Source organism: Malaclemys terrapin, chromosome 3, assembly GCF_027887155.1.
Source record: "Malaclemys terrapin pileata isolate rMalTer1 chromosome 3, rMalTer1.hap1, whole genome shotgun sequence".
Lineage (NCBI taxonomy): Eukaryota > Metazoa > Chordata > Testudines > Emydidae > Malaclemys > Malaclemys terrapin.
In genome coordinates, this window is record NC_071507.1 from 106,253,993 (window position 1) to 106,280,669 (window position 26,677).

A 26,677-nucleotide genomic window follows, 5' to 3' on the forward strand; every position below is an offset into this window, starting at 1 on the left:
TTAGCTTAGCGGTTCTTCAAAAGAGATCAATTCATTTGAACTTTCCTGAGTGTCCCTGTGTAGACAAGCCCTAAATTACTATGCTGAGCACTGTAGATAAGATGTAGCTTTCTTTCTCTGACCTGATGGTCTCTATCTCTCAGCATACTATTCTGTGTCCTGCCATTCATCCTCCCTCCTAAAAAATCCCTTAGCTGCAAAGCAACAGCGCTTTAACATACCTTGTATGGTCACGGCGCACAGTGCTCTAAAAAAACCACCTCAACGAGGGGCGCGGCTCCCAGCGCTGGGGCACTGTTTACACTGGCGCTTTACAGTGCTGCAACTTGCTGCACGTAGGGGGGTGTTTTTTTTTCACACCCCAAGTGAGAAAGTTGCAGCGCTGTTAATTGCCAGTGTAAACAAGCCCCAAGTCACTAGCCCTGCAATGCTTGGAATGTAGTGGTCAGTAGAGTGTGGGCTGGTGTGAGTGGCCTTCTTCTTATACAGCTGCTCTACAACACAAAGGACTAAACTCAATGTCCACTGGGTCCCCCTCAACCCACACAATCCCGATATTAAATAACTGTCCAGGTGCAATTGCAGTAGCCAGGGGCGGCTCCAGGCACAAGCGCACCAAGCATGTGCCTGGGGCAGCAAGCCGCGGGGGGTGGCCTGCTGGTTGCCGTGAGGGCAGCAGTTTGGAGGAATGCCTGCGGGAGGTCTGCCAGTCCCGCGGCTTTGGCGGCAATTCGGCGGCGGCTAGCCGCGGGACTGGTGAACCTCCCGCATGCATGCCGCCAAATCCGCGTTACCAGCGGACCTCCCGCAGGCTGAAAGCCACCTGCCTGCCTTGCTTGGGGCGGCAAAAAACATAGAGCCGCCCCTGGCGGTAGCTAACCCTTGACCCCTTTGGGAAGGCCCTTTCTGTTTTTCTATGGAGATTTGCACATCAAGTATTTATATCAGCAATTCATTATATGCAACATTAACATTGTTGCCATAGCATTACTTAGTTAGGAGTATTAAAAGTTTTATCCCAGGCAGTGGCAAGAACCCCTGCTATTCAGCAACTATCATCCCTACCTGGTTGGCTGGGTGTTGGGATAATATCCAGAGGAGTCCAATAGAAGCTTGTTGAACATCTGAATTGCTAGATGCAAGGAGATACAGCAGCTTGGGCAGGATGTCCATAGCAATGATGTCAGCCTGAATGTTCACTGTTTGGAAGAATGACAAAGCAGCTCAGTGTGGGGTAAATTGTTGTTAGAAGGTGTATGGCACAATTATGGTGCTGTTTTCATGAATGTTAGACAGACTTATGGCTGAATGGTGATATATATATCCCTTATCAGAGGGGTAGCCGGGTTAGTCTGGATCTGTAAAAGCAGCAAAGAGTCCTATGGCACCTTATAGACTAACAGACGTATTGGAGCATGAGCTTTCGTGGGTGAATACCGTGGGTGTTAGTCCATAAGGTGCCACAGGACTCTTTGCTGCTTTTATATATATCCCTGTCCAGGAAGGGCCAAATTGTGTTTTACCAGGTTATAAAAATCATGCTTTATCTGTTCTGTCTCCCTCTACCAACACTGTGTCTGGAGGAGTAGTATGGACCCATATTTGAATATAGCTTTGAAAGCACTTTGGCCTTGTTTGGTTGACCAAACCATGTTTGAAATGAGTTTAGCTGGAATGAGTTAAAGTTCACGAGGACTGGGGTGTGTGTGTGTGTGTTAGAGATACAGAGCCTGTCTAGACAATTTTTCCATTGCTTTAGCGTTTCCTGCCACTGCCGGAGTGGTACAAAGGGATGGAATGAGACAAGGTTTTGATCCTTGATTCTTTGGAAGAACACTTCCCATTTTGTAATTTTAAATCAATAAATAAACCATCCATTCGAAGACACTTGTCAAGGACATGCCTAGTTTCTGTCCCAAAGCATCCAAAATTATATTTCTTTTCCTCCTTTGAAAGGAAGCCAAGAAACTGCTCCAATTTGGTCTTCAGTCTCGTAAAATAACTGAAGAACATCTCTTCCCAAAAGAGAAAATTTGGGAGACATGGTCATGTGACTTTAGACATATTGACACAGAAGGGAAAGGGCTCATTTGTCGTACCACAAACACACACACAGCTTGGCAGTCCTGGAGTAACAAACTCGAAGGCAGGCTGGGAGCTGTGGGAGCAAAATGAGTGGATCAGAGAGGAGAGCTCTTAAAATTAGTTCCCTACCGACTGAACTAAATTGCACCATACTAAATAATGACAGGTTTCAGAGTAACAGCCGTGTTAGTCTGTATCCGCAAAAAGAAGAACAGGAGTACTTGTGGCACCTTAGAGACTAACAAATTTATTAGAGCATAAGCTTTCGTGGACTACAGCCCACTTCTTCGGATGCATATAGAATGGAACACATATTGAGGAGATATATATACACACATACAGAGAGCATAAACAGGTGGGAGTTGTCTTACCAACTCTGAGAGGCCAATTAATCTCCTCAATATATGTTCCATTCTATATGCATCCGAAGAAGTGGGCTGTAGTCCACGAAAGCTTATGCTCTAATAAATTTGTTAGTCTCTAAGGTGCCACAAGTACTCCTGTTCTTCTTCATACTAAATAAGACGTATTCGTGAAGTACTTGCTTTAGATGTACAGTACAGAGGAGATACAGAAGAAACTGCTCATGAGAATTGCCCTAAAATATTTGTAAAACCAAATTAAAATGACACCTGTTTATTATTTAAAAATCTAATGTGGCGGAATGAAGAAGAGAAGACCCTGAATACATTTCAGAGATCTAGGCCATGACTGGTGCAGGAACAGTAATCGCACAAGGGATGTTTGAGTGAGGGATGGGAATAGGTGGCATTTCAAAAAAGAGGAGGGAGGATGAAAACAATTGATCTACTAGGTACATGTACAACTGGTCTTATACCTCTGCACTATCACAGACCGAAGCTTATTTTTTAGACAGCTAGTTACAGTGATCAACTGTTGCAGAGAAATTTATAATTAAAATGTACACTTACATAATGGCTGTGACATTGCAGTCTATATGGTTTTATAAAAATCTGATAAGTGAATATAATGTAACTGGGATATGGTTCATGCAAAAGGTCTCCTGTAAGGTATCATTACAAAGCTTATAATCTACTGAGTGTGATCATCCTATTTGTATAAATGTACCACTCTTGTATTGGAAACTAGAAATATGAAATATAACTCTGAGGGCCTATTGTAATTATGCAAAGTGTGGGCCATTAATGGTGGTTTGGAATCTTGATGACTCCCATTAACCAGGACCATTGTCTGCAGATAGCTGTGTTTTACCTGTGAGTCTTCCTGTATATGGCCTTGGCTACACTGGCGCTGTACAGCGCTGCAACTTGCTGCGCTCAGGGGTGTGAAAACGCCCGCCCCCGAGCGCCGCGAGTGCAGCGCTGTAAAGCGTGAGTGTAATCCGAGCCTGCAGCACTGCACGCTATTCCCCTCGGAGAGGTGGAGTACTTGCAGTGCTGCGAGAGAGCTCTCGCCGCGCTGGCGGCGCGACTACACTCGCACTTCACAGCGCTGCCGCAGCAGCGCTGGGAAGTCCTAAGTGTAGCCAAGGCCTATGTATGTGCTGGCAAGTCGGTAAAGAAGTCTTGCAGTGACGTGATCATGTCACCTGAACTGGAATCCAACTTTAAGCTGGTGCTTTTTCAGTGAGGGGGTGGAAACCCAGAGGGACAAAGGGTTCCCGCCTTATGCAAAAGATATATAAAGGGGTGGAACAGAACAAAGAGGGGAGAGAGGAGCCATCATGAAGAATCCCCTAGCTACCACCTAAGCTGGAACAAGAGCTGTATCAGGGGAAAGAATTGTGTCCAGGCCTGGAAAGTGACCAGTCTGAGGAAAAAACTTACTGAAGCATCTCTAAGGGTGAGATTATCTGTATTTAGTTTGATTAGACATAGATTTGTGCATTTTATTTTATTTAGCTTGGTGACTTACTTTGTTCTGTATATTACTACTTGGAACCACTTAAATCCTATTTTCTGTATTTAATAAAATCACCTTTTACCTATTAATTAACTCAGAGTATGTATTAATACCTGGGGGGGGAGCAAACAGCCGTGCATCTCTCTCTATCAGTGTTATGGAGGGCGAACAATTTATGAGTTTACCCTGCATAAGCTTTATACAGGATAAAATGGATTTATTTGGGTTTAGAACCCATTGGGAGTTGGGCATCTGAGTGCTAAAGACAAGCACACTTCTGTGAGCTGTTTTCAGATAAACCTGCAGCTTTGGGGCAAGTAATTCAGACCCTGGGTCTGTGTTGGAGCAGACGGGAGTGTCTGGCTCAGCAAGACAGGGTGCTGGAGTCCTGAGCTGGCAGGGAAAACAGGGATAGAAGTAGTCTTGGCATATCAGGGGGCAGCTCCCAAAAGGGTTTCTGTGATCCAACCTGTCACAATGACTTTCATCCTGAAGGCTCCAAATCACTTCATAAACTATATGCAGTGTAAATGCCATCATAGAAATACAGCCGCTTTTCTATCATAGATTCCCAGCTATTTCTTTAGTGGAAATTGTCACTGCATCCTTCATTGGCCAACACTCTTGTGGCCTTCTGCCACACAAACAGAAAGCAATGTGCAAATATTACAGGGTTTGGAAGTAAAACTCCTGCTAACCCTGGTAGGGATAGTTCTGTTCTGTTTAGGTTCTTACACTGTACTTCACTCATCATCCCTGGTATCTGTTTTGTTAGTACTTTTCTGGCAGTGTGGGTATCCTCCAGACAGCCAGCAGATGGAGTCAGAGCCTCTAATGAAGCCATAAAGGACAGTTACACTTATGGACTAGTACAAGCAGTGCAAAAGGCTTCCATGAGATCTTAGTATGTTCATTCTGTATGTGAAGAAGCCCACCTAGACTTTCTAGACACAGGCTTGCTCTAGAGGACACTGCGGCACAGCAGGGTGTGAGGCTTCCCTTCCCCTTCTTCCAGCCGAAATGTGTATTTTAAAAACATGTATCGTATGTGTAAATAGAGTTTGATGGCAAATATGTAGGGCTAAATTATGCTTCACGAAAGGCAAAGCCGTGCTCAGGAGGAGGAGGTGGCAGTAGCACACTACCTAAGCAGCAATCTCAAGTGACATTCTAAGAACATAAGAACGGCCATACCGGGTCAGACCAAAGGTCCATCTAGCCCAGTATCCTGTCTTCCGACAGTGGCCAATGCCAGGTGCCCCATAGGGAATGAACAGAACAGGTAAACATCAAGTGATCCATCCCCTGTTGCCCATTCTCAGCTTCTGGCAAACAGAGGCTAGGGACACCATGCCTGCCCATCCTGGCTAATAGCCATTGATGGACCTATCATCCATGAACTTATCCAGTTCTTTTTTTAACCCTGTTATAGTCTTGGCCTTCACAACATCCTCTGGCAAAGAGTTCCACAGATTGACTGTGTGTTTTGTGAAGAAATACTTCCTTTTCATAGAGGCAGTATGATATTTTCTGTCTTCTCTATCCCTTACTTAATGATTCCCAACATTCTGTTTGCTTTTTTGACTGCCGCTGCACATTGAGAGGATGTTTTCAGAGAACTATCCACAATGACTCCAACATCTCTTTCTTGAGTGGTAACAGCTATTTAGACCACATCATTTTATATGTATAGTTGGGATTATGTTTTCCAGTGTGCGTTTGTAGCAAGGCAGTGTGGTTCCCTGCCACCCCGGAGAGGGTCGAGCCCCTCCAGACACCAGTGTGTGCGGGGCCGGCCAGAGAGTTTTGAACCCACCTCCCAGAGGATCAGGACAGGAAGTAGAAAAGGAGGGATCCAGAGCTCACTTGGAGAGCAGCTGCCGGAGAGGCTAGACGACTCTGGCCTAGCTCCCGGCTGGAAGATCCCCGCAAACTACAGAGGACCAAAGGACTGGCCTGACCTGCTGATGCCCCACACCAACCAGAGCCCAGAGGAGCTGCCTAGCCTGCCCCTGGCCAGTTACCCAGAGCACCCCATGGTGCCTGACCCCTCGGAGGACACCGTCCGGACCCAGGTACCTCTAGAAGGGGAGTTCAGAAGTAGCCCGGGGGCAGCCGACTCTAGTCTGGCTGCAGCACTGCAAGAGCCTATGTCAGTGTGTTGCGGCCAGGATCCCCACTGACTCAGCAGTGGGTTTTCTGCTGCTGCCAGGGCCCCGAGCTGGGACACAATGGAGTGGGAGGGCCTGCATCACCCCTGTCACCCAACTTGGGGGTGTCAGTCTCCCCCTCTCCCAGGCCCCTCTGAGCCGAGGGCCTGGGCTTGTTGTTTACCTGCCTTTGCTCAGTCCCTGCGTGAGGGCCTAAGCCATTGACTCTCTGTTGCCCTGCCCTGACCCAGGGCCTGGGCCTGCTAATTGTATAAACTGTTTGCTCAGCGCCTGCCTGAGGACCTGAGCCCTTGACTCACTATTGCCTGTCGACCAGGGGCCGGGCAAGAATAACTGTCTGTGTTTGCCTTTACTGCTGCTGTGGCGAGAGACTCCCATGGCCTCGCTAATTTCCTGTCAGCAAGTGGAAGGAAGTATCGAGGTGGGGTCGTTCCCCGACGTCCTGGAGAGGGACAAGCTCCAGCCAAACCCCTCTACAGCATTATTTTGCATTTATCAACATTAAATTTCATCTGCCATTTAGTTGCCCAGTCACCCAGTTTTATGAGATCCCTTTTTAACTCTTCACAGTCTGCTTTGGACTTAACTGTCTTGAGTAGTTTTGTATCATCTGCAAATTTTTCCAGCCCACTGTTTATCCCCTTTTCCAGATCATTTCTGAATATGTTGAATAGTACTGTACAGACACCTGTGGGACACCGCTATTTACCTCTCTCCATTCTGAAAACTGAACATTTATCCCTACCCTTTGTTTCCTATCTTTTAACCAGTTACTGATCCATAAGAGCACCTTCCCTTTTATCCCATGACAACTTACTTTGCTTAAGAGCCTTTGGTGAGGGACCTTGTCAAAGGCTTTCTGAAAATCTAAGTGCACTATACCCACTGGGTCCCCCTTGTCCACATGCTTGTTGACCCCCTTCAAAGAATTCAAGTAGATGGGTGAGGCATGATTTCCCTTTACAAAAACCAGGTTGACTCTTCCCCAACAAATCATATTCATCTGTGTGTCTGGCAATTCTGTTCTTTACTATAGTTTCAACCAGTTTGCCCATCTCAGGCAATCACCTTGTGGGTGCAGCTTGGGTAGCTTTAAGCTAGCACAGGTATCAGAGAAGTGAAGCCACAGCAAGATGCCCTTCAGCAAGTCCTAGCCCCACAAGTAATTACTCAGGGTTCCCGGTAGGCTTGTACAGCCTGAGCCGAAGCATATGCTGCCCTGGCTCCAGGTATGTGCTGCTCTGGGATCCAGGTATGTGTTCTCCAGTCTATGCATGCCCTTATTCAGGCTCAATGCTTTGTGGATACTGGTGGGAGCATAACTAGCAGTGGGACTTGCTACACTTCAAAAAACTGAAGGTGCTAATCTGGTGCTAGTACACAAGGATCTCTCTCTCTAGCCACACCCTGGCCAGACATTTCATCTCTGAGCCTGTGAGCACTGAAGTCAGGGTTAGCTAGCACAACCCCCCAACCCCATCAATTATAGGTGTCTCCTAGACAGGTGTGCTGGAGATGAGGGGGCTCCCTTTGCCCTGTACTGCATCTGCACCCAGGTGGGGCAGCCATAATTGGGTTCCTAACAAGCAGGAACTTCCCCAACCTGCTGTCCTTTCCCGGGGGGGGGGGGGGGGGAAGAAAAGTGTTTTTCCCAAACACATTACTCACCACTTGTGGCCAAGTTCCTCAGACAAACACATGCTTGGCTTGAAACCTGGTTGTGCCAATAAAAAAAGAGTGAGCACTCCAGTAACTGATCCTGTTGTCTAAAATAAACCAATAAACACTGTCTACAGAGTGTTTATTCTGGGATTTCATTTCCAAAAACGGTTGCTGAAGGCCAGTACATACAGGTATGAATCAACACCAGCTTAATTTTCCATCACCCAGACCTGTTACTCAGTACCCATTACTGTTGAGCAGGTTAGCAATATCCAGGGGATTTCCACGTGCTGCCCAGAATCTAACAGTACATTCTCAGTGTTGATTTACTTCAGGAATGTCAAATGAACTGAATAGACAGGGGTGCTGGAACAATTTGTATAGTGTGGGTGCTGAGAACCATTGAAGCAAAGTGCAAACCCTTTATATGATGGAAATAACTTAAAGTCAGGGGGTGCAGCTATGAATGCACTGAATTTATTTGGTTTGCTTTTTCTCTGTATTCCCCTGAAAGAAATCAATATTCTTCTGGTCTAAGAAAGTAAGACATGTTTCCAAGTAATCATTAGCGACATGAATATTGTGGTAGCTGGACTGGGATAGATGTCAAAGGTGAGATGGGATAAAAGGCAAGGCTGACTTAGAGCTATTGTCTTATGTCCCTTATAGGCCTTCTGCTAACTTTGAGTGCCCTACAGATGTATTTTATAAATCCTGAGAATTGCCAGTCCAGAACCTTGAAACACTCTGGGGATCCAAAGTGGCAGAGGCTTGGACTCCTCTCACAGAAGTGCTAGTGCGTGTCCAGGAAGGAGTGTTAGCTATGGTCGGTGACAAACTGTAACTCTTATAATGAGCAAAATCAAATATCTGAAGGTGAACACTCCTGAAGTTTGGGAACACCTGGTTCCAGATCTGAACTCCAGCTCTGCAGGCCTGACTCTGTTTCCATCTTTAAAGCACAGTGCAATCAATAATTATAACTTTGCCAGAAATGTGCTAAAATTCTCACATCTAGCAAAGTGCCTCAGTTGCATGCTATGGGATTTACAGTAGTAAAGTGCAGTTTCAAAGCCTCCCCTGCACTTGCCTGGGGCTCCCTAATTACAGTGTAAAGCAATCTAGTTGCATCGTAGCTTCTTCACGCTGAGTGTAACGTACAGAATTAAAGAAACCTCAGGAGAATGATCAGCAAATCTGCTGTAGAATAACACACCTCCCTCCCCTATCTTTTTCACTTTACCTTGTCCACAGATGAAGACAGGAGAGAAATGAGTGTCCGCAGAAGGAATTGATCCCCAACTCGCAACATGGCTTCATGGTACTGAGAGTTGGCTGCCACATTGCTTAAAGCTGCACAACTATAATACTGTCGAGAACAGAGAAGGGGGTGGAGAGAAGATGTCACTGTGACAGTGTTTATTCAATACAGTGAAAATCAACAGGAGAACCGCTTACATTTTTTTTTGACAAAAGTGTGTACTTTTCAACTTCAAGGTGCTTTACAAAAATTGATTAAACCCCAAAACACCTTTCTGAGGTAGGTAAGTATTAATACTCACATCTGGCTGACGGGGGGAATGGAGAGAAACTCAGACAGAGATTGTGACGTGCCCAAAGCCACAGGGGAAGATGGTGGTAAAACTGGAATAAGAATGCAAAAGCTCCTGGCTTCTAATTCCATGTGCAGGACACACGTCTCTTTGTTATTAAGAAACAAAGTGTACAGAAAGTCAGAAAGTGAGCTTAATGTCCTTTGGGGCAAATAATGTGGAGAGCATTCATGAGACAAAAATTCCTCTGTCCATTCTATTACAGCTCACTCTAAGCAGGGCACTTTTTTTCTGCCACACCCCTGGACTCATGTCTGAGCCTAGTTAATAGCCCTAAGCAAGAACATAAAGGTCCAAAATATAATCTAGATGTAATCAGGGAAGAAATATTTTGTCAGAACCCACAAATATGGTCTCATACTGGCCCCTCTTCTCCTGGCAAATCCCAGCATTCAGGGTGTCATTTCTGCAAAAAGGGTAGTTCAGGCATAACAAGGGAGACTTCCTAGTGCTCTTGCTGTGAAAAGATGCACACAGGCAACGGGGTGACTGAAAGAGAACAGTATGTACACATTGACAGCCTGGCATAGCCACAGAGCTATGAAATATATTTACATCATGCTCCTCAGCCAGTGTTATATGACCAGAGCTGCTCAAATCATAGGCAGAATTCAAAGGAGACTGAAGAATGCAGGGAAGCAAGGGTTACTTGTCCATTGGACACATAAAACTCTCTCAGTTCTGGGTTATATCAGTGTGTCTCTGGGAGGGCACTTCCCAGTCCAGATTGACACACACACACAAGTTCTGCTTGAGCTAATGTGCTAAAATTAGCAAAGTGGCCATGGCAGCATGAGTGGCTGCTTGTTTGTTTCCTGCTAGACCTAATGGAACGTATTTATATAGCATCCACCACACAAGACCCTCAATGGTCCTAGCAAACAAAGCTAGGAATAGAGCTGAAACCTCTTAACTCCCAGTTCTGTGCTTTAACATATATGCTATGTGTCCTTGCAGAAATATTCATCTAAGACTAAAGACATTAGCAATTACTTATATGAGAAATTCGAGTTTGAGTTGCTAGCAGTAGCTATGTTAAGTAGACATAAAGAACAAGGATGAAGAGCTTGTAAGAGACATGTCTCCGAGCTTTGTTGCAACATATAAAAGCTTGCCTCACCCCTGTATGAGACTGTATTTGGCAGGCATCTGGAAAATTCTAGGAATCATGCATTCTACATTCGATAGAACTGTTCATGGGGCGAGGCTATACCAGCCTGCACTCCTCTTTGAAGATACTCTGAATGATTGTGCTGCCACGTCAAGAGAGATCAGTAGGATCACACCCAGGAGAAAAGCATTTGCCCCCCCACCTCTGCCAAAGGCATCAATGCCATTACTGAAGGCAGTCATCTTGCACTGACTGACTAGACAGGTACAGCCACATTCAGCAAAGCAAAAAATAACCATATTCAAGCCAAATGATGCAGTATGTTCTACTGTCCCAAAGTCAGTTTAATCATAGCGACTCTCCCTGAAGGAATGGCAAAAATATTTTGGCTGTCACTAATGTCAATGGACCAGATTAATCTCTGGTGTAATTTGTACAGCCTCTAAAGAGTTGTAGAAGGGATAAATGTGGCCCAAACTCTTTGTATAATATAAAAAGGGAGGGTGCAGAGAAATTCTCTCCCAGGAGAAATTAACACATGTTGGCAGACTTTGTGGAATGGAGCAATCTGTTGTGGTTTTTTTGTTTTTTCGTTCTCTTGCTTGGTTGGTTGTTTCCACTTCTTGATCAGGAAAAAAATCTTCCACCATAATGTTTGGGTCGCAAAAGGGCTCCATCTTGTCTTTCAAATACCTCCTTGAGCATAAGGAAATTTAAGGGCAGTAATACTGCTGAGGGGGTTACAGAGGGGCAACCTCACTGCAACCTTTGATGCTCCAAAACAGATTCTTGAAACGTGACCTTGGGGAGATGAGATATTAATGCTCAGACTGTATTTCCCAATAATTGGGACCAATTATGTGGTCAAAAGGTCTGAATTGACATTCCATGACGGAAGACAGAAGCTTGTGGAAGGTACTGGCTTATATTGACTGCCGCCCTTCTGTTCAAGCCTCCTGATGTTGAGAATGCATGGCCAAAGCAAAATGACTGGCAAATGAGGAGTACAGCATCAGTTATGAGCAAAATCCATTCAAGGAATACCATGGCTGGCCTCCCTTTCTCCAAGAGGGCTTCCATATGCTAGCAAATTAGACCAACAAGTGCTCTCATTTGGTCTGCTAAATTTTTATTTTTAGCACTGGTAGGAGCCAATTTGATAGAATTACTACTAAGTGGATGAAGGATGCATGCCTTAGATGTAATATGTTTAGATTTTAGTAAGATTGAAATAGCATCTCACAAAATCTTAATTCAAATTGGCTTGTGGACTAAAAACAATGTGCAGGACCTTAAACTCAAGTCCTGTACACACCAGGAAATTGCACCACTGCTCAAAGTAGAATTCTGAAACAGTATTGAAAACAATATTGTTGGAGCTATTCTACTATTTGAACTATTTTCGTTTCCTGTCCAAGGAGACTTAGTTTAGAAGAAAATTGTCTGTTATAGTTCCAATTCCTAGTGTAGGCATAGATAATGATAAACATTGGTCTGTCTAATTTAGAAAGGAGAAAGAGATACATTACTGAAATAAGCAGATGCCAAGGAGGATAAAGACATAATACAAATGGGCCCTGACAATGGGCCATACAAGTGTGGCATGAATCTACCTTGGCCCCTCTCCTCCTTCCCCACAGCCTTTCCTACATCAAGCATAGATCAGTCAGAAGGGAGACTCTCTCCCAGTGTGCACTACAGAGGATGGTGTATAACCATTTGCAGATATTGGAAGGGTGTAATCACCAAGGCTTGTTTAGTGAGATACAGGAAGGTATAATTTGGAGTAATGGGATAAAATAGAGAGAGGGAATAATTAAGATGCATATCAGGAAAAACCTGTGATGCTGAATGTTTGTGGAAAGTAGTTGTAGAGGTCTCATCTCTTGGGATATCTAGAACAAGACTGGATGAAATACTAACAAAAATATGTAAGAGACCAGGAGACAGACTGGATGATGTAACCGGTCCTATCCATCTTTACTGTCCATGATTCTGGTCATTGGCTTTCTCTGGATTATTTTAATACAAAGCTTTCTTCATAGGTGTGCATCATCATGAGATACTCATATAGATCACCCATTATATGCAGGTCAGGCAACCCCCATTGTGGGCTATGCACCCCATATACATAACCAACTACAAGAATAATTTTTTTTTAAAATCACACATCCAAAATATTGGAAAGCTTTAACGGGCATAATAAAAATATGGAGGTACAAGTAAAGAGAGCCAGTCTTAACTGTAATTGGTCTGATGTATGTCTGATGTCCTCAAAGGTATAGCTGATACCTACAAAAAATTTGACAACTGACCAGCAGCTGGTATTCTGATACCATTGGTTATCTTGCTGACCTGTACTGTCTCATTGTTTTCTTGTGCTCTCCCTGTCTGTTGTACCACCCTATTGTCTCTTGTGTTATACTTGGATGATAAACTAATTGAGTTTTTGCACAGTGCCTAGCACAATGGGGCCCTGGTCCATGACTGGAGTTCTTAAGAGCCACTGTAGTATAATAATAACTAATAATTAACATAATTAATAATCACCCACTAAATTTTTCTGATGCAAAAGGATAACAGGAAAGCATGAAATCTATGATTCTGCCAGAGAGAAGACTGGTATCATCACAACAGCTTTGTGTATGTATTTTCATATCAGCTTTCTCCTATCACAGCTGGACCTATGTTGCATGCCCAAAGCAGTGTTTATACAACTATTCAGCATTTCACTGTGACACCATTACCTATTGGTTCACTGAAATAAAAACAAAAACAAAGTCAAAAGCCCCTTGCATTCCTTATTTCTCCTTCTTTTCCAATACTCCCAAAACCCTGGAGAAGCCCCAAGTGCTTACATTGTATTTTTGAATTCTAATAGTTATGCTAGCTCCAGGATTGTATAATTTGCTTTTATTATTTAAAAATTGTGGCTTGTTTTAATTATACCTGTACTTCTGAGTCGGGAGATTCTAACATTAGGATGAGGACAGGGAGGGCTCCTTCCCTGCACAGGACTTGCTGGATCCGCTCTGTAAAGTGAGAAAGAGGGCAAATTTTAGTATGTGAAAGGGTGCGGAAGGATCAAGGATCACCCCCTCCCCAGCATACAATCAAATGGATGCAGCATTGTGAAGGCTTTCTGAGAAAAAGGGACCATTGGGCAGTGCTGAGTGATTTAGGTTCATCCAAATGTACCCCAATGAGAGTAACTTGCAAATAACACTCCAAATAAGACGAAGTCTGTATGGGAGCAGAACGGCAGTGCAAAATCATTTTAGCCATAATGACCTGAAAGCCACCTGAGCAGGCTTTTCCTCTTTTTTTTTTTTAAGTTAAAGATTAAAATTGCTAGAAGTGCTAAGCAAAGATCAGACCCACTAGTATAAGCCATTTCTGTCTATTTCATATAAAACATCTTTTTTAACCATAAATTGAAAATGTGCAATTGTAACAGTCAACAGGCAAAGTTCTCACCCTCCCCCAGTACCTCATCTAAAGGGGACAGATCAGCCACCACAGTAGTATCTTGGTGCATGGGATTGACCTCTGACATAATGTTTTCCATTGTTTTTGTTTTAGAATTAATGAACAATGACGTTGTCTTTTAACATAGAAGGACAAATCATGCTCCCACTGAAGTTCATGGGAATAATCCCATGAAACAGGCCCAGGCCCATAATGTTTATCCTAATGTATACCCTGCAACACCAGGTTTGGGATATAAGATTCACATTGAAACCTAAACCATGATTCACTACTGTTAAGTAATCTTCCATTTTAAGAGATTACCCCGAAATACACCAAAGTGTCTTTAGTACAGTTCTCCTTTACCAGATTGGTCACTTCTTTTAAGCACCTGATTTTTGTCAGTTTCCTGAGTGGTGACTTAATAGTTTGCACTCAAGTTCAATTGTGTTGATAATCAAGCCCTTGCTAATTACAAACTATTAACAGGTGGGTCTATATAAGCTGCCAGAGGCCAAGCTTTTTGAATTTAGAGACTCAGCCAAGGTCATCATCATTAATGCCATTTACCAAGAAAATGACATATATTATCAGGATTCCAAAGTTATCCCATCTTATCCCTCATAAAATTAGGCTGTTTCTAGTTACAGGGCAGTTGCTTTTGGCAATTTGTAGATAGAACATTAACCTGAAAGTACCTGATCGTGTGAGGTTGAGAATAGCTCCAACGGCATTTTGTTGGACTCTAGGATCATAGGAGTTGGCAAGTGCCAGCAAGGGTATAACTCCCGCTGAGCCGATGGCCTCTCGGTTGGACTCTGGGGAAAACATACAATGAGAGAGAAATAAGAAGAGTGTCTTTTCAGTATATCTTCACATTACTCTAATAAACTCTGGAAAGGAAGTGTAAAACTAGCTTTATTTGGGATTTTTATCTGAATTTTTACTATTTGTCAAAGTCCCTTAGTATCCTCTGAGTGAATCCCATGAGCTCAAAAAGAGAGACGCTAACTGCAGAATTTTAAATGTCTCAAATTTAACTTATAACCCTGATGTGCTCTAACAAGGTATTTATGATCTTGTAAGTATTATATTAGCAAACAAACCTTTATTTTGTTTGTAGGTAGGATTTCATTAATTTAGCAGGATAAACACAGTGAACCAAATTCTGTTTTTGGATTATCTGTGCCACCTTAAGGTTAAGATTTTTGTCATGGTTATTTTTATTAAAAGTCACGGACAGGTTGTGGGCAATAAACAAAAATCCATGGAAGCCTGCAACCTGTCTGTGACTTTTACTAAAAATAATGGGGGGAAGGGCTGACAGGGGATGACTGAAGTGCAAGGGAGGAGGAATGAGAGCCTGAGCCTCGCTTTTTCACCAATAGAAGTTGGTCCAATCAAAGATATTATGTCACTACTTTGTGTCTCTCATATCCTGGGACCAACACGGCTACAACACTATAAAAGTGTAAGGCATTTATTATTAATTTATAAAAATTCTACTTTGATGGCTATGTCTTATGGCATATTTAATCACTTCATATTCATACACTAAATATTTTGGGCCTTGTACAACGTTTCCTCAACCCAGTCTTGAGAGAAGAATAGCTCTCCTTTGCTGTGATGCCTATAAAAAACTTGATAAGTTAGGCCACTGAGACTATTGTCTATCATACTGACCAATGTTGTTCCATTGTTACTTGTACTCCCTCCCATCAGTCTATATCCATCTGTTGTCTCTTGTCTTATGCTTAGATTGTATACTCATTGGGATAGAGACCATCTTTTTATTCTGCGTTCGTACAGAAACAAGCACATTGGTCCTTGTGATTTTGAAAAGCATTCATTATTGTTCTTACTCACCTCCCAGTGAAGTCGTTGGGAATTTCAGTGGGAGCAGAGTTAGGCCAATATTGAATCCTTTTGAAAATAGCACTCAATGTTTCTTTTGATTCTCAGGATATTTTGTACAAAAACAAAACTAAGGCCAAATCTTGTACTCTTTACTCAGGCTAAATGCCCATTGAAATCCATTGGAGTCTTGTTTGAGTAAGGTCTGCAGGATCTGGCTGGTTCAAAGAGTGGCTAATATGGGAAAGGAGGCTGGGAACTCTCTAGTATGGATGTGTAGTTCCTTAAAGGTGAGGTCAACTCTTTATGTCCCATTTCACCCAAAGGCTTAAGAGGCCAAAAATATTCTCATTGCTTTTACAGTATGATGTGCATATATGTTTTTTCTGCACTTCTGTCAGTAGAAGCAAAAATCCTTTCCTGTAGTTTTATCTGATGGCAAATAGTGTGGCATGATATATGCTTTAATTAGTCCAGCAAAAGAAAGATTTAAACAGATTAGGAATTTTGAAACTATCTCCTCCTCCATTCTTTCCCACGCTACAGTGTGAGCTGTGTCTATGAATGTGGGAAGGAAATTCATGTCTGGACAAGGTAATTTTATAAAATCTTTTTCTCTTTTCTTCCTGTAATAGAGGCTCCTTGGGAAATTTTTCAAATCTAGATCCCTTGCTGGGAGGTTTCCTAAGAAAGCAAGCGTGTTAATGCTGTATCAGATTCACAATGCATAGTTAACGCTGTGTCTCTTTAAAGCTTTGTCTTTTTAAAATTTGATTTGAAAGGGCTTCAAATCCATGATGCCTCAGTGGCTGAGTGTTCAATGTTCCTGGCCAGTGCTTGGGCCCTTGATCGCTCAGGCTGTCTTAGTTATCATTGAGACACAAGAGGAGTAGCATGAGGAAATTAATCTAGAAGTCTCCCACCTGGCTGAGAATGGTTGGTGTCTCATCTCTCATAATGGGAAGATAGAAAAACCACAGCAAATACCTATGATATAATTACTCCCATAACCAAGAAAGCCATGTTTTCTTTTTCCCTAGGGTCATTCACTAAGTTCCTCCACTGAACTGATGCGGTGCAGTCTTGGGTGAAGATTATAACGGTGAGCTTGCTGGATGCATTTTTATATAACTTATTCTCCTCACTCTTCTCCTCTCCCTGCTCCAGTGCTGGTATCATTCATGCATTGTGGCTGATCTCTAGCTAAGTGGCTAATCTTATCACAGGGATGGACGGAGATATGCATCCCACTGAGAGAGAATTTTTTATTCTAATCTCCATAAAAGCTGCAGCTGAATAGACTGTTTTTATTCTGGACCACCTGATTACCAGAGTAATTTCAGTCCCTTTATAGCTGCCATTGCTCAGGCCCCACTTACTGTGCTTTCAGAAAGGGATTATGTATCCAGATGTTCCTTCAAGTCAGCATTGAAGAATTAATAGCTTCCTCCAGTTAGTGCCCTGGACTTAAAGAACTGTTCTTGCAACCTACAACTCTTAGTTCCAGTTTGCCAGTGTAAACCATTTCTGTGCACTTGAAAATTCTCTTGGCACTACAATTCCTAGAGATGTGTGCACAATTATTGGCAACAAAGAAAGAGAGACACTCTATGAAATTGGATTTATCATCAAAACCATTTTTATATCTGACAGGTTTCAGAGTAGCAGCCGTGTTAGTCTGTATCCGCAAAAAGAACAAAGAACAGGAGTACAGCCCACTGTAGTCCACGAAAGCTTATGCTCTAATAAATTTGTTAGTCTCTAAGGTGCCAAAAGTACTCCTGTTCTTTGTTCTTTTTATATCTGACTTTCCTTTGTAAGGAAAACACGTGAGATGTTCTCCTTACTCAGCCTAACATGAATGCTCAGGTCTCCTTCAACTGCTGCTGTGAACATTCAGTTCATATTCTCTCTTCTCTGCATTACTGTGCCTACTGTTTATGCTAGAATTACTGTTGGCTGCTTTACCTTCACTTAGTATAATGCATCTCATTCGATCACTTTTGCTTGCTTTGGCAATATTCCTGGATTTTCATACACCCCTTTTGATTCTTGAACTGTGGTTCCTTTGAACCCATAGTCAGACTCCATTACTACTTCCAGGCTTCCTTCTAACTAAGAGTTCTGTGTTAATAACGCTCATTGACTTCATAGGGTTACATCAGAGATGAATTTGGAACAATAACTTGAGACCCCAGAGGGAATTGAGGTTGTCTCTTCCTTTACATGAATGTGGCTGGGGTTTCTCCCTTATCCCACTCCCAAACCACTGTTGGATAAGAAATCTTCAATTTCCTTAACTCCACAAACCCCTCACTTTTGAATGTATTCCCAATTCTCCTCTATTTCTGTAGTATCAAGCCACCCCTGAATTGAAATGGCATAGAAATTTGAGGCAGGTGGAGGAGAAGATGACTACACAATGAATTTTGGGCTTTGCAGTGAGGGTCCAAAATTAATGAATTCAAGGGAGGGGGCCTGATTTGTTTGAACCGGCCCTGCGTGCGGGCCTCATGAACAAATCTAGCTGGAAATTTTTTGACAGGACAATCTTTCATCAAAAAATGCTGGGTTTTTTTAATGTAAAAATTTCATGGGAACATGTCAATTCTGGAAAGCTACTGAGACTTTTAACCACAGTGCCAGTTAGTGCCAACCATTGTGGTGTGTTTTGTGATGTCCACCATCTTGTATCACATAGGCCCTGAACAATGAACAGGTGTTAGCAACTTTCAAATACTACCAGCTAGAACTGAATATAAATCTGAATCCTTGAGGTAAAAGCCAACCTGAGTTCCCTCTGAGCTGTGTGGCCGTTCAGCAGGCTATCAAGGGCCATGCAGGTGTGCAGGGGGGAGAGGTGCCTTTCCCCCGTCCCCGGCCCTGGAGCTGCTGTGGCTGGCGAGACGCACTTCTCCCCCGGCCTCATCCCCGGAGCTGCCACAGCCGGAGAGAGGTCCGGTAGGGTTGCCAACTTTAAAATTCCAGAAAACCGAATAGCCTTGCCCCGCCCACTGCCCTGCCCATTCCCTGAGGCCCTGCTCCTGCACCACCCCCTCTCATTCCATCCCCCCTCCCTCTTGCACTTGCTCTCTCCCATGTGCTCATTTTCACTGCAAGGCCCAAATGGGGAGGGATGTATTGACAGATGTATTATGCTAAGGTCAGGTTTTATTTGTTAGAAGATACTAGAACCGGTAGCAAAATAGTCAAAAAGGGGAACTTAAAAAAAAAATGAAATTTCACAAAGGTTTTCATGATTCTTTCCCTTCCCTCTTCCCATTCTTCGTAACCAGCTCCATGTTTTTTGTTCACTCAAGTTGTTGTGATTTTATGTGTGGAATTAGGACTACACATTATCACAGCTGCAATGGATCCATTAAAGGCCCACTCCTGAAGCCCAAATACAAATCCATAGAGCACAACCACAGAAATGCACACCTGTCCATATACCTATATAAATAAATCTGTAGAAACTGATTCCCACACCTACATGCAGATACACATGTGTATTCATATGTACACATCTAGCATGCACTAATACATATAAAAAGCGAGAAAGAGTCCTGTGGCACCTTATAGACTAACAGACATATTGGAGCATAAGCTTTCTTGGGTGAATACCCACTTCTATGTCTGTTAGTCTATAAGGTGCCACAGGACTCTTTCTCGCTTTTTACAGATCCAGACTAACATGGCTACCCCTCTGATACTTGACACTAATACATATATTTCCACATGATTTATTATTACAATTGTTGTTTAGTGCCTAGAGACCCCAACTAAGATCAGGGCTCCAGGGTGGTAGGTGCTGGACATACACATAAAAAGAGAGAGTCTGCAACAAAGAGTTTTTAATGTAGCTAGACAAAGGTGGGGAGAAATGTGTGATATGTTGGCTCTTCTGCAATTACTAGTCAACAACATTCACTTCTTAAGAAATAATACATTTCTTTTAGAGTTCCCTTCTCTTTTAAAAACTTGTTATGAAATGAATACAAACACATTTTATGTCATACATTTTTTGCGTGCAAGCCAGCAAAAGGAATAAAAGTCAAAGAGTTAGGCTGCAAATGTTATTCGCACAGGTATACACACATGCGGCAATGCACACACATGCCTACACAAAGATATACAGTCTCTTACACACATACAATGCATGCATGCATGCACTTGCCTATAGAGAGAGACTTTGTCATACACTTTTCCAGGGTCTGCCTAAATCACCCAGCTGGGAAGGGAGGATGGTGGGCTGGAGGGGAAAAAATGGGGTTGGTGAGGGTGGAGGAGAGAGGATGGGGAGGGAAAGAGGCCAAGGATGACAGCAGGGTTGGGGTGAGAAGGGGCAGTGAAGGAGAGAGGAGGGAGTGTGGGGGGTATGTGGGGTGGATGGGGATGCACGGGGAGGCAGAAAGATATAGGTGCATGAGGATGAGGGGGGCACAGGGGTGTATAGGGACATAATGCGAGTGCAGCAGTGTATGGAGGTGAATGGGGTGCAGGGATGTGGGGGGTGAGGGACATGGGGGTGGCGGTTCTGGGAGGTGGAGAGGATGGGTGGGAGAGTGGGGTACAGGGCTGGGATGGGTAGGTGTGGGGGGCAGGATGAGATGGGATGGGGGAGGGATGCTGTGACGGGGGATAGCGGTGCAGGGGGGGTTGGGACGGGGAGGGATGCAGTGACGGGGGTGGGGGTGTGGGGAGGGTTGGGTCAGAGAGGGATGCAGTGAGGGGGATGGGAGTGCAGCCCCATTCCCAGGACTTGGAGACGGGGATACACATACCTCGAATTCCTGGGTGCCGGCGATAGGGCGACAGACAGACTGCGGTTCGCTGCAGGGCACGTGCCACAGCCCAAGCCAGGGGCAGTTCTATGTATTTTGCTGTCCCAAGCACGGCAGTCAGGCAGCCTTCGGTGGCATGCCTGCAGAAGGCCCACCGGTACCGCGCCTTCGGCATACCCGCCACCGAAACTGCGGGACCGGCGGACCTCCCACAGGCATGCCACCGAAGGCAGCCTGACTGCTACCCTCATGGTGACCGACACGCTGCCCCTCGCAGCTTGCCGACCCAAGCACGCACTTGGTGCGCTGGTGCCTGGAGCTGCCCCTGGCTCAAGCCCAGCCACACGAGGAGCGCGAGGAGAAGAGGGCTGGGCAGCAGTGGGAGCGGCGCGCGCCACGCGATTCCTCAACATCCATGAGTCATGCTCGCGCTAGTTCCTCCCCTGCCCTGACCCAAACATGGGAGCTGCACCCGTGGGCAGGAGGCGGGGGAGTATGCGCACCCCCCCCCCCCCCCCCGGCTGCTCCTAAGGCTAGGAGTCATACATGTCAGCTGCTTCCCAATCAGAGAGCTGCGTGGCGCAGCAGCTAGCAGGGAGCCTGCCAGCACCCTTTGTGGCGCAGCACCGCCCCCAACTGGACAGTCAACGCCATAGTCAGCGGTGCTGACCGGAGCCGCCAGGATCCCTTTTGACTGGGTCTTCCAGTCTGTCCAAAACCAGACACCTGGTCACCCAAGGCCCCGGCCCTGCAGCTGCTGCGGCCAGGGAGAGACAACTCTCTCCTGGCCCCGGGCTGCTGTGAAAAAGAGAGGGCTGGGGGGGAGTTTTCTCTCCCCACCGCAGCCCCGTGGCAGCCTGCACCCCAAGCCCCTCATCCCCAGAGCCCGCACCCCCAACCAGAGTCCTCATGCCCCGCACTCCAACCCTCTGCCCTAGCCCTGAGCTCCCTCCCGCCCCTGAAAACCCCTCATCCCCAGCGCCACCCCAGAGCCCGCACCCCCAGACAGAGCCCTCAACCTCTGCATCCAAATCCTCTGCCCCAGCTCTGAGCTTCCTCTCAAACCCCTTATCCCCGGCCCCACCCCAGAGCCCACACCAGTCAGAGCCCTCAACCCCCGCACCCAAATCCTCTGCCCCAGCTCTGAGCCCCCTCTCACACTCCGAACCCCTTGGCCCCACCCCTGCCACACATCACCTCCATATTGGTATACATAACAAAATTCATTCTGCACATGGATGTAAAAAATTAGAGGCACCTTGTTGCCAACCCCTTTTGCAATCTAGTCCTCCATCTTTGCCATTTTTTTTAACCCTGGTTCGTAATCTTGTGCCATATTATGCTGTCACTTTTTAAAAACTCCATATTAGAATCAATGGAGAGTTCTTGCTCAAAGGTGAAGTAACTTCCAGCACTGACTACTTCAAGCCACTGACTGGTGGACTAGGGCGGGGAACAACAACCTGGAGCATATGCAGAGGACTTCAAATGTGGCTTCAGAGGGTGTTATGTATACGCTTTCACTCAGAAATCCTATGCTGATCTTGGAAAGAACTGACCTTTTGCTCTCTTTCTTCTTAATGGATTTCCTTTCTGCTTATGTTCCTGGCCACTCTTTAAAGCTGGTAATTGTTGGATATCTCAGCTTCCTTAGGTACCATCTGCTGTCATATTTATAGACAGCTTCACTTTGCTTCATTGCTTGTGAGCTTATTGCCAGCTTAGGGAGGGTGCACTACAGTTCTTAAACTCAGAATTCTCAGATTTAGATGAGTCATTTTTAAATGTTTTAAATGATTCTCTTAAAGGTTGAATATGCTTCCATGTTAATTTTATTTTAGGATTGTAGAGTACAGTAAGTGTCTTACATGAAGAGCATTATTCAAAGGGAAATGACTGTATGAGTTTCTCTCAGATAAATCCTTTAAGATATTGGATGTCTGTAAGCTAGAACTAGGTTATATTCTAGGTACTGAGTTCTTATATCACCCTCATCACCATAGTCTCTGAGCAACTTCCAGAAGTGCATTAAGCTTGCATGTCAAATGGATTAACTTTATCATGGGTGAATAGTGAAACTACCAGATGCCTCATGTGACTACTCTACTCACAAGTAGTTATTTCACATGCAGGTGGTGTGACATACAAATTGAATTTGTTCATTACAGCGAATAAAGGAAAAAGACATTGTACTGACCTGAGACAGCCAAAGTCATTATGCAGGCACAGGAGTTGCACTGGACAGTGGAGTCCCCTGACTCGAGCAGCTCCAGAATTGGCTCAAGTAAACCCATTTGGACAACTTGTTCTTTGTTTACTATTCAAAAACAAATAAAATGGTGACTAGCTAACACATCCTTTATAGGTGCAAAAATTGTATCTTCTCTTGGATTCCTTTGGAGTCTGTATATTAATTTCTGCAAAATGAATTTAGCATTCAAATAGATTGGAATTTATTGCACCAAAATGCACATGGCTATAATGTTTTATTCGAGAGTTCGGGTGATCAATTTTTTTTAGATTTCTTTACTATTATATAACTGTATATAAACGTGCTACTGTGTTATTCTGTAAAGTGACTTCAGAAAAATGAAAAATTATAAGAGGTCCTTGTTATAGATTCTAGCTGAGCCCCATAATTTTTATTATTCATGTGCAAATAGTGACACTCCATAACTTACAGCTAGTCACCAAAGATAATGGGCTAGATTCATACTAGCTTGATGCTGGCTTCTGCTGGTACAGGGTAATGTAATGGAATGTCTATACTGGCATGGCTCCAAGGGAGGGCAGCAGTGGTACCACTACCTGTCTCACCTTCTGGATTAAATTTCTGCCCTGCTAACCCATAGAGCAGGGGTAGGCAACCTATGGCACGCATGCCAAAGGCAGAACGTGAGCTGATTTTCAGTGGCACTCACACTGCCTGGGTCCTGGCCACCAGTCCGGGGGAATCTGCATTTTAATTTAATTTTTAAATGAAGCTTCTTAAATATTTTAAAAGCCTGATTTATTTTACATACAACAATAGTTTAGTTATATATTATAGACTTATAGAAAGAGACCTTCTAAAAACGTTAAAATGTATTACTGGCACGCTTAAATTAGAGTGAATAAATGAAGACTTGGCACACCACTTCTGAAAGGTTGCTGACCCCTGCCATAGAGTGTAGTGAGCTTTACTGGTGTACGGCAATGTCATCTATAACTCCCTGGTCCAGCCAGAGTGAAGCTATCCTGTTTTATAAATAAATAAGTTAATCTTTCAAAAAATAAATCTTTTTTCCCCAAAGCAGATTGACAATAAGATCCAGCTAGTTGTAACAGAAAAAATAAACATTATTTAAAAGTCAGACTTTGAGTCTAAAAACTATCTTTGTTGCTGAAAAGACAGCTGCGGTGTTCTCTGTCAGGTGTGATCAAAACCCAGTGCGAGTACTGGTACTCTCAACGTAAATTGGGTCTTAGTGAACAGAGAAATCTGTTTCCACCAAGAGCAGAGATCTCTTGATTTACTCACTGTTTCCTTCCAGCAAAAAATTTACAAGGGACAAGGAAGATATCTGCTGAACCTCCATGTCACTGGACTGCAGTAAAGCATAATAGGATTCCAAATGCTCAGCAGGCAGATGGGTGCTCACTGTAGAAATGAGAAGAAATAATGAACAAGTCTCTCCACTTTGTCATTTCTTCATGTATCTTCAGGCTGAGATGCTACCATAGTCAAATATTTTGCATTTATATTCCAGTCTCAGTAAGGCGATCAGGCCAAGCTGTTCACTATCACTTTAATAATCAGATATTTTAGAAATATTATTGGCCATTGGAAGCAGGGGAAAAACAGAAATTACTTTTAAGTCTAGCTACCAAACAAGTCTTTCTGCCCCATATCAGATCCTAGGTTGAATGACTATGTGTGCTTTTCAGCAGTAAGAAACATATGATGTAAAGACATCAGGCCAAATTCTCTACTGATGTAACTTTATTGGAATCAAGGGAATTGCACATGTGTAGCCAAGGGGAGAATTTGATGCATTTTCTGATGTACAAACTGTTGAATACTCATCTTATATAAAAAATATTTACTCACTGTTCCCCTCCACTGTCCCTACTTTGTCTGTTACCTCTCAGATAGCTTCCCTCCCCATATTTTTAAAGCACAACTCAAAATCCCGAATCCTTTCACATCAAGTCTGATGTGAGAAACCTCAATATCCAACTTCCAGCTGGACAGCCTTGCTAGACAGTTGTGTTCTGACTCCTGCTCCCTGTTCACGGACCATCTGAAAAACTTGCATCAAAGAGACATTGCAAGTTGTCATCTCCTGGGGTTTCACAGTATAGCCCCAATAGGACACTTCCTCTGCTGTCTCTCACGATACCCTATGCTGTGTAACTTATGGGCGGTTCAAAGTACACCCAATTTAAATATAATAGGCATATCCTATAAAGGCTGTGTTGAAATTTTACAGAATTGTCATAGTTATAAAGGTGACTTTATGTCTCTTATAGGCACCAGTATCATCTGCCTATAATAAAATCAGATGTCACTTGTTCCACAAGTGACTCTGCACATATGAAACTATGACAGCACTTCCTTTGCAACAAGAGATTGAAAAAAGATCTTAAATTCATTAAAGAGCTTAACAGTTTGGGGAAAATACTTTTTGTTTAGTTATATTTATGAAAATCTTCAAATGCACCAGAAGGAGCTTACTTACAGTGCTGACTCATATGCAAGTAATACAGAGCAGCAGACTGCTGTAAACCAGGGTTTTCTGAAAATGCTAAGGTCCTCAGAGCTTCCAGGGAGTCCTTTCCAAATGGTGACATTTCAAAACCTGTGGAATGTACAATGACAGCACAGATTTAGTTAATCCTGAAAAGGTTTAGTGTTCAGGAGTTCAGAAGTCCCAAGGATTTAAACCAGCAGGCAACCCAAAACACATGGACTAGCATATCGGAATGGACTATAGCAAGTCTACTCTAGTGATCACATCTCCAAAAGTGGCCAGTATCAAATGCTTCAGAAGAAGATTTGGCCCTCAGTTTTTATTCCGTGAAGTCTTTCTTTAGGAGTTTTGCTCGATCAGAATCTGAAGACTGGATCACCCCCTCCTGAGGTAGAACCTCAAGAGAGAGCTAAGGAAGGAGGAAAACTCCAAGGTTTCCCCTGTGGAATTTCCTCATGTCATTCTGTGAGGGCAGCAAGATTTAGCCACATGCAGCACGAACCACAGTTCTACTCAAACAGGTTGGCTCTTGGGAATTCATCAAAGTTGCAGAAGTACTGGGCCTCCACAGCAGCTCTAGGCCCCCTGCAGCTCTGCCCTGGCTGCCTAGCATCAAAGAAGATGCACTGCTAAGGCCTCCTCAGCAGGTGCCTGCCCCTAGGCCTCCACTTTAAGGATCCCATCCCAGAGGAAGGGGCTTCTCAAGACAGTGAATATAACTGCTTCTGAGTACATTAAATGTTCTCCTATGTTTCTACTGGGTGCTGAGAAACCCCTGGCCTACCCACTTCTCCCCACCACCTCCCAACCCTCATTCCCTGCACTTAACACACCAATGGATCCTAGGACCTGAAGACAGTCCTCTGTGACATCTAGGGGAGGTGGAAAGAATACTGCTGCAGAAATCGGTGTCCCTTCTTCTGCATGTGAAGGAGGAAATCTATGCCCGGAGGGGTCCATCTACCCAAAGATACTATCATGCTGTGAATAAAGACTTAGAATTTGGCCCATAGTTAATGTTCAATCATTAATGAACTGAATCATCAGGATAGGCCCACCTGAAGGTATGTAGAATGTGATACTAATTAAGGCTACCATTATCTGAAGCAAATCCATGCATGTTCCAGATAAGTAGTATTGCAACAATTAATCTGAAAGATTTTTCCATGGTTAATCATCCCAGACAAGGTTATCCCCGTCTCACAAAAAACAAACAACTCTACTGGTCCCTCTGTCAAGACGTATTTATGTTGCGAAAGAGAAGAGTAGAGATAGTAGCATTTTGTGCCTTGCTAGATGCACATTAATGGAA

The 26,677-nt window shown here is 43.9% G+C and overlaps 1 protein-coding gene across 3 annotated transcripts in view; it reads right to left on the bottom strand.

Annotated features, from left to right (window-relative positions):
- LOC128835017 (uncharacterized) overlaps positions 1 to 26,677 on the bottom strand; it is a 52,430-nt gene that overhangs the window by 14,067 nt on the left and 11,686 nt on the right. For all 3 annotated transcript variants that reach the window (XM_054024309.1, XM_054024306.1, XM_054024307.1), the window contains 8 exons: positions 25,354 to 25,473; positions 24,153 to 24,272; positions 22,830 to 22,949; positions 14,693 to 14,812; positions 13,476 to 13,558; positions 9,046 to 9,171; positions 7,809 to 7,854; positions 1,066 to 1,199 (listed from right to left, as the gene is read on the bottom strand). In XM_054024309.1, coding sequence (XP_053880284.1) covers positions 1,066 to 1,199; positions 7,809 to 7,854; positions 9,046 to 9,171; positions 13,476 to 13,558; positions 14,693 to 14,812; positions 22,830 to 22,949; positions 24,153 to 24,272; positions 25,354 to 25,465 — 861 coding nt within the window. In that variant the 5' untranslated portion in view covers positions 25,466 to 25,473. The remainder of the gene's footprint in view (positions 1 to 1,065; positions 1,200 to 7,808; positions 7,855 to 9,045; positions 9,172 to 13,475; positions 13,559 to 14,692; positions 14,813 to 22,829; positions 22,950 to 24,152; positions 24,273 to 25,353; positions 25,474 to 26,677) is intronic.